This window comes from Bison bison, unplaced genomic scaffold (genome assembly GCF_000754665.1).
Source record: "Bison bison bison isolate TAMUID 2011002044 unplaced genomic scaffold, Bison_UMD1.0 scf7180017864260, whole genome shotgun sequence".
In the NCBI taxonomy this organism is placed as follows: Eukaryota; Metazoa; Chordata; class Mammalia; order Artiodactyla; family Bovidae; genus Bison; species Bison bison.
Window position 1 is genome coordinate 1788749 of NW_011494832.1, and position 8737 is coordinate 1797485.

The window sequence follows — 8737 nt, forward strand, 5'->3', positions numbered from 1 at the left end:
GTGAACTCCGGGAGTTGGTGATGGACAGAGAGGCCTGGTGTGCTGCGATTTATGGGGTCGCAAAGAGTCGGACACGACTGAGCGACTGATCTGATCTGATCTGAACATCTATTAAATACCTTTCTCACTAGTGAGTGGCAGTGACAAATATACTCATGAGGTGACCCTGAAAAGATATTATTTCCATAGGAACCATTTACTAAACAGTCATCTTTGAAATTAAAAATATCAGATGAAGACCTCAATTTTATGTTGTCTTTTCATATACAAACCACTTTAAAATCCACAGAATTGCAATCAATAAATATATAGAGAATATAAATGGTACAACTTTTCCTCAAAAGTAATTCTTTAATTTATCTACTAAGATACATGGACTTCAGTAAGTAAATACCATAAATTATATCAATGGTGAGTAAAGTGTGAAATGGTAAAATATAGTTACTACATTTTGTAATTTTCTAAGACATTTGAAAAGACCCTGATGCTGGGAAAGATTGAGAGCAGGTGGAGAAGGGGACAACAGAGGATGAGATGGTTGGATGGCATCACTGATTCAATGGACATGAGTTTGGGTGGACTCTGGGAGTTGGTGATGGACAGGGAGGCCTGGCATGCCATGGTTCATGGGGTCACAAAGAGTCGGACACGACTGAGGGACTGGACTGAACTGAAGACATTTCAAAAACAATACTCTCAAATTCTTGAATCAATATTCTAAATACACAAGATCAAATTTGATTTCTTCTCTATTTTCCAGGTAAGGAAAGTAGTATTCATAAATTATGGGACTAATTCTAGGTCATGGACCAAGTAGGAGAATTTAAAAATCCAGACTGCAAAATCAAACTTAGTTCATTACGATTTTTTCTACCTTTGTGCATCTTTCATATTTCCCTGCCCTTAACAATTAGACTCTGCATTTCCATGTTAAATGAATTTTAATCATAATTGGATAGACGTCCAATTACATGCATATGAAAATTAATTTATAAGGACTAGAGAAAAAATCTTATGTATTAAAATACTATATGGGAATATATAAAGATGAATGCCATTAATAATTTTTTTTCCTATGAGATAAGCAAGCATATTTAAATAACTAACCTGGACAATTTAGCCTGAGAATACTATAAGATTAACACAGATTTTTAAAACATCAATAGCTTTTTATAAGATAGAAAAATATGAAATATTAATCAAATTTCTAAGAAGGGACTCCAGAAATAAATTAGAAAAGTGTCAATCTCCAGGGTTCATTGAATCCAGCAAATAGAGGGGCAGTCAGAAAAATGAGACAAAAATGATATTTAGAGTTCCAAACTACTTCAATTTGATGTTATTAAATTCAGGGGAGACATGATTTGTGGTTTCCCTTCAGTGAAGTGACCTTTGACCTTCAAATTAAAAACACAAAAAGAAGCTTCTCACATTTGTCTTAGAAAAGACATTGCAAAACCATTTTCTAAAGTGTTAAGGGACTTACCTGTTTCCATTTTCCCGTCTTGTGCTGCAGGCCCGTCGGGAATCACACTTTTCACCTGCAGAAACTCGTCAGGCTCATCTCCGCCAATAATGGTAAATCCAAACCCCATGTTGCTCTTTTTGAGTGTGGTGCTGAGAAACGTTCCCTTCAATTGGGAGGCATCCCGGGTAAAGAGTGGCTTTTCTACTGGTCAGTAAAAGTTAAAAAAAGAAAAAGCATGGCGGGTAAGGCACGTTCTTATACAGCGATAGTCAGCCACTGAACAGCAACCCCAAGTGCAACTGTCGGGTTAATTACGGCAAATGCAAGCAGGTGTGACTGTGAGAGCAAACCTCTGAGCACTTGCCACAAACACAGAGCCGGCCCAAGAATCCAAGAAAACGCGACAGAGCTCCTGGGTTTAGACAGAGTTTGTCGTCAGTGTGTCTACTCACTAAACTCACTTTCTCATGCTTAAAGAGGGCTGAAGAGACAGAGCCTAACATCATCCAGACACCTGTGGATCCATTCCTCTTGTTCTGAAAGGGTCCAGGTAGGAGGTTTGTGTGAGAGGCTGGGCCTGCCCAAAACCTTGAAGGGAGAGGACTAGAAAACCAGAATGGACTATTTTGTCTAACAAAAAGTAGGAGCACTAGCATGTTAGCACCTCCTCAAATGTCTAAATTAATTAGAAAGAATGCCTAGATGTGGGACTGAGTTAGCTTTTGCTTATAAGATACTATGAAGATAACCAGATAAATCTGTCTCTTACTGACCTGATAGCAATTAGTATACTCTAAAATGTGAGCAAGTGGCAAGTCAGTATCTCTAAATATAATCATGAATGTAAAAGTAACACAGTTTGTAGCAATATGTTGACACGTTCAAATTATATACCCAAATAATCTGAAAAGAACTTGAACCCACTCATATAGGTTTAACTAGTAATTGTTGGAGAAGGCAATGGCACCCCACTCTGGTACTCTTGCCTGGAAAATCCCATGGATGGAGGAGCCTGGTAGGCTGCAGTTCATGGGGTCGCTAAGAGTCGGACATGACTGAGCGACTTCACTTTCACTTTTCACTTTCCTCCATTGGAGAAGGAAATGGCAACCCACTCCAGTATTCTTGCCTGGAGAATCCCAGGGACGGGGGAGCCTGGTGGGCTGCCGTCTATGGGGTCACACAGAGTTGGACACGACTGAAGCGACTTAGCAGCAGCAGCAGTAATTTGTTTTCCAGCTATGATCTGTAATGAGTATGAGTGAGTGAAAGTTGCTCAGTCATGTCTGACTCTTTGTGACCCCGTGGACTATACAGTCCATGGAATTCTCCAGGCCAGAATACTGGAGTGGGTAGCCTTTCCTTTCTCCAGGGGATCTTCCCAACCTACATATTTCAAATGCTTTAAAAATAATAGTCATGCTATTAATAGCTATGCTTTAAATGCTATGCAGTCAAGTATATTTATATATATTTATTTTTAGTTGTTCCATTTTGAGTGATATGATTTAATATTTATAAGAACCAGACTGTACCTGGTGACTAAGTTTAAGTATTCTGTTATTGCTCCATTTTGGGTGATATGTAATGGATAAACTATAAAGTAATGAGGGCCATATACTGGGATTTTACATTGTTTTGTTGTGGCTTAATCTTTAAACCATGTCTGACTCTTTTGTAACCCCATTGATGGTAGCCAGCCAGGCTTCTTTGTTCAGGAGATTTCCTAGGCAAGAATACAGCACTGGGTTGCCATTTCCTTCTCCGGGTCATCTTCACCACCCAGGGATTGAACCCTCCTGCATTGGCAAGGGGGTTCTTTACCACTGAGCCACCAGAGAAGCCCTTACATTGTTTACATGTCACACTATCTTTATGAAAAAGAGGGCTTCTTTAAAATATAAATGCCACCTATGTTTCCTTTATGAAAATAAAGTTTACAATTTGGAGGGAAGTTCAGTGTGAGACTTTTACATTCATCTTGACGGTCCTGCGGTGAAAGCGTGTGAATTCTTCCGCAGGCGTAACTTGGCCTCCCAACTACCAGTGCCTCCCTCGTGCTCTCACGTGTAAGAGCTCACTAAGACGTGAAAAGTGGGTGCAGCGTCTCATGCCCGCACGCGGCTCCAGGGTGAATTCAGGTGCAGCAAGCGGCCCAGGACATACCGATGCGCCAGAGCCTCCCGGGGAGGTGGCTCCCGTAGTAAGACAGGTCACTCACGCTGCGGGACCGCTCCCGGGCGGCGAGGGGGCGGGCGGGTTTGGGCCTAGGTACTGTCGATGAGGAGCTGTCTACTGTCACAAAGGAGAACAAGCCTCATTCTTGTGCTTGGTCATTTGAGGGCAAACTTATGAGTCTCTATGAATCTGCCGTGTACGGGATCATTGTCACACCCACTCATCTCCACCTGGCAACCTGCTATAAATTCCTGTGCAGTGCTGCCCTAGTGTTAACTTCACTCCTGATTGCTAAGTATATGCTTTTAGAGCCAGAGCAAACACCCAGCTAAAGCTAACTGAGGGGTCTGGGGAAAGCAAATCAATTATATGAAAGGGTTGGAGCTAAAGGCATATTTGGAAGAGCAGGCAATTTGAGACAGTCTTTCCCTTTGAAACAATGAATGTTGACAGGTACTAACCTCGGAAACCTGGGGCCTGCAACGGCTTTGTTCCAAGTTCTGTGTGGGGCATGTTATGCTGCTGTAGCTTCCTTTTTGCTTCCAGGACAGGGTTTTCAAACTGTGTTCTTCTATTTATGTGGCTGAAAAATAAAATTTCAAATTAGAGTATTAATGGGGCAAAGTCATTTAAGAGAACAAATGGATAGCTCTACAGAATGCAGCTGAGTACGAGATACCTTAAATGATTATAGTTGAAGCCCCACCAGGCACAGAGTCAGGCCTCTGCTGGGGCGGCTTGTGTACAATGCATGTTTCTGTGACAAGAGAGTTCTCAATAGCTCTTTCATATGGTCTTGTATTTCAATTATGCATGATTCAGCTAAAAGAGCTAGAATATGCACTTACTTTCTGGTCTACCGTGTTGATTTGAGTTTGGTGCACTTAAATATGTGGCCAACAAATGAAATTTATACCAAATGGTGCTGAAGAAAAAAGGGTAATCTAAGCTTTGTAAAATTCAACAAGATAAGTATAAGGGCAATTCACTGATTGTCGTACTCTTATAGCAACTAAAGTCTACACATTTTAGAAATTGGCAGACCTGTAATAAAGGGCTCGAATATGGGGAGAAAGATCCCTAATGATATATACGTGTGGAATTTATGTTAACAACATTAAGTTGTAGAATAACTTTAGAATGACTGATGCTGAGAGATCAATCAAAAGGAGAGTATTTAGTCTTCCTAGTGAGATAATAAACTTCCAGATATCAAATACAGAGTATCTTTAAGCAAGTATGGATCAGCTAAACTCAGGGCTTAGACTTTAAGAATTCCTTATAGTATCCTTAGAGTATGATCCATATTTGTACAAAATTTAAAGTTCTTTATCCATAGAAAGGGTGGGAACCACAACCCTGCCTAGTAATACTCATGTAACTATTTTTTCTGCATATGCCTCACCAGAGGTTTGGCATGTACACTGATTTTGGTTCTTTGTACAAAAAAACTAGGGTTATGGTATTAGAGTATGAAGAGGAGAGGGCTTAGAAGAGGAATGAACAATTAGTACTTAAGAGACTTCCCTGGTGGCTCAGATGGTAAAGAGCCTGCCTGCAATGTGAGAGACCCGGGTTCGATCCCTGAGTCAGGAAGATCCCCTGGAGAAGGAAATGGCAACCCACTAAAGTACTCTTGTCTGGAAAATCCCATGGACAGAAGAGCCTGGCGGGCTACAGTCCATGGGGTCGTAAAGAGTTAGACATGACTGAATGACTTTCACTTTCATTTTCTGTGCCACGTACCATATATAAATTTTCTCAGTTAAGTCTCATGACAATAGTCTAGAATCCTAATTATCCCTATTTTAAAGGTGATGAGACTGACACACAAGAGACTGAATGACTTGCTCTAAATCACATTCCTAGAAGTGAACAGGCTGGAACATGTCTCTAAAAATGCATCCTTTATCTACATACCTTCTCTTTCTCAATGTATCATTTCACACTGAAAAGTCCACACATGATGTGCACACACAGTCCTCTCATCTTAGGTCTATAAATATTCATGAAAAACAAAAGGAGGTAAGAGAAACCAAATCTTAACCACCAATTTTCTGTTAATATGGATAAGATAATTCCTGTTGTGAAGAACTAAAGAGCCTCTTGATGAAAGTGAAAGAGGAGAGTGAAAAAGTTGGCTTAAAGATCAACATTCAGAAAACGAAGATCATGGCATCTGGTCCCATTGCTTCATGGCAAATAGATGGGGAAACAGTAGAAACAGTGACAGACTTTATTTTTTTGGGCTCCTAAATCTCTGCAGATGGTGACGACAGCCATGAAATTAAAAGACGCTTACTCCTTGGAAGGAAAGTTATGACCAACCTAGACAGCACATTAAAAAGTAGAGACATTACTTTGCCAACAAAGGTCCATCTAGTTAAGGCTATGGTTTTTCCAGTAGTCATGTATGGAGTTGGACTATAAAGAAAGCTGAGCACTGAAGAATTGATGCTTTTGAACTGTGGTGTTGGAGAAGATGTTTGAGAGTCCCTTGGATTGCAAGGAGATCCAACCAGTCCATCCTAAAGGAGATCAGTCCTGAGTATTCATTGGAAGGACTGATGTTGAAGCTGAAATTTCAATACTTTGGCAACCTGCTATGAAGAACTGACTCATTGGAAAAGACCCTGATACTGGGTAAGATTGAAGGTGGGAGGAGAAGGGGACGACAGAGGATGAGATGGTTGGATGGCATCACCGACTCAACGGACATGAGTTTGAGTGAACTCCGGGAGTTGGTGATGGACAGGGAGGCCTGGAGTACTGCAGTCCACGGGATCACAAAGAGTTGGACACGACTGAGTGACTGAACTGAACTGAATTCCTGTTGAGGCAGAAAAGCGATTGCCAGAAACCTGCCAAGATGACTGCAGTATCAAGTACTTGCTCACAAGAGCTGGGGCAGGGGAGCTGCTGCCACACAGGCTCTGGTGTCAGTGAGTCCTGGATTCAAAATCCAGCTCTGCTGCTTGATTAGCTGTGTGACCCTGCACAAATTGTTAAGCCTGAAACTTTAGCATCTTCCATCTCTCAGATGGGCATAATACTGCCTCCCCCACAGGAGTGATTGTAAGTGAAAGGTGCATGGCGATGCAGCCAAAGGGGAAGGTACAGAGATGAGTCAGGGCAGAGTTGGAAATAATATTTCTGATGTAATAGGAAGATTTCAACTCGAATCAGTGGACTTCCCTCATAGCTCAGTTGGTAAAGAATCTGCTTGCAATGTAGGAGACCCTAGTTCGATTCCTGGGTCTAGAAGACCTGCTAGAGAAGGGAACAGCTACACACTCCAGTATTCTTGGACTTCTCTTGAGGCTCAGCTGGTAAAGAATCCACTTACAATGCGGGAGACCTGGGTTCGATCCCTGGGTTGGGAAGATCCCCTGGAAAAGGGAAAGGCTATCCACTCCAGTATTCTGGCCTGGAGACTTGCATGGACTGTATAGTCCATGGGGTCACAAAGAGTCAGACACAACTGAGTGACTTTTACTTTCATTGGAATCAGCAATACCCTATCAAGCCTCTCCTCTCTTCCTGTGAGACTTAGAGTATCAGTGGTGAAGCAGTTGAAGCAAGACAGCCTGGGTCTGAGGTAGCATCTGAGGCAAATCACTAAGTTCTCTGACCATTGATATCCTCTTCTGCAAAATGGGGACAATAATATCTATTCCTTGGGGTGGCTGTGAAGATATGAGAAGTAATATTTGCAAAGTACAGATATACAGGGAGAACCCCACAATTATAAAGTACAGTTGTTTATTCTTCAAGGTATAGTTATTCCCTATTACTATATTTGTAAGTGCAGTTGCTGTTGTTATCATTATTTCTACGATGCTTTTCCCATCTGTCCCATAACTCCTTCTCCACCCTCACCCAGCAACATTCCAAACCTGTTTTATGCTCCTCCCTTTGGTTCTCACATAAAACCTTCAACAAACTTCTGTCATCAGTTTATTTATTTTCTTATACATTGACTCATTGTTGAGAGAATTTGAGGCCCTTTTTAAAGAACAACAACAAGGAGAAGTAAACAAAATCCATGGTGAAGTTAGTTGAGTTTAGGTGGAAGATCTAGAGACAAAATTAATAATATAGGATCCTATTTGTTTACTAGAAAGTGAAAGTGAAGTAGCTCAGTCGTGTCCGACTCTTTGCGACTCGTGGACTGTAGCCCACCAAGCTCTTCCATCCATGGGATTCTCCAGGCAAGAATACTGGAGTGGGTTGCCATTATGCTGCAAATTAGTATTGAGCTTTCAAGCTGCTAATCCAGCAGGAAAAAGAAACAAGTTATATTCTTTGGAATAGTTAAGATAAACTCAAGATGGTTGTTTTAAAGGACATAGTATTCCTGTTATTCAGGCTCATGAGATCATTCTTTCTGGGTCTTGGATAAACATATTTTTGTGATGTAGTGTACGACACCTTAAATGATAATGTCACAATAATTAATCTAACAACCTGATCATACTGTGTTTTAATGACTGATTTTCATATTTATTTCCTTCTCAATATTGTACATACCTGTGTATAGGGTCCACAGGTTATTCAACTTTGTATACAAAGCACTGGACACAGTGAGAGACAATATCAGTTCAGTTCAGTTCAGTGGCTCAGTCACTTCTGACTCTTTGCAACCCCATGAATTGCAGCACGCCAGGCCTCCCTGTCCATCACCAACTCCCAGAGTTCACTCAAACTCACGTCCATCGAGTCAGTGATGCCATCCAGCCATCTCATCCTCTGTCGTCCCCTTCTCCTCCTGCCCCCAATCCCTCACAGCATCAGAGTCTTTTCCAATGAGTCAACTCTTCGCATGAGGTGGCCAAAGTACTGGAGTTTCAGCTTTAGCATCATTCCTTCCAAAGAACACCCAGGACTTATCTCCTTTAGAATGGACTGGTTGGATTTCGTTGCAGTCCAAGGGACTCTCAAACATCTTCTCCAACACCACAGTTCAAAAGCATCAATTCTTCAGTGCTCAGCTTTCTTCACAGTCCAACTCTCACATCCATACATGACCACTGGAAAAACCATAGCCTTGACTAGAGGGACCTTTGTTGGCAAAGTAATGTCTCTGCTTTT

The 8737-nt window shown here is 41.4% G+C and overlaps 1 protein-coding gene across 1 annotated transcript in view; it reads right to left on the bottom strand.

Moving 5' to 3' along the window:
* Positions 1-8737, bottom strand: part of MAGI2 (membrane associated guanylate kinase, WW and PDZ domain containing 2) — a 1467824-nt gene that overhangs the window by 341987 nt on the left and 1117100 nt on the right. Inside the window, 2 exon segments of the mRNA XM_010848097.1 lie at positions 1487-1669; positions 4108-4229. Of these exon segments, the coding sequence (XP_010846399.1) occupies positions 1487-1669; positions 4108-4229 (305 nt within the window).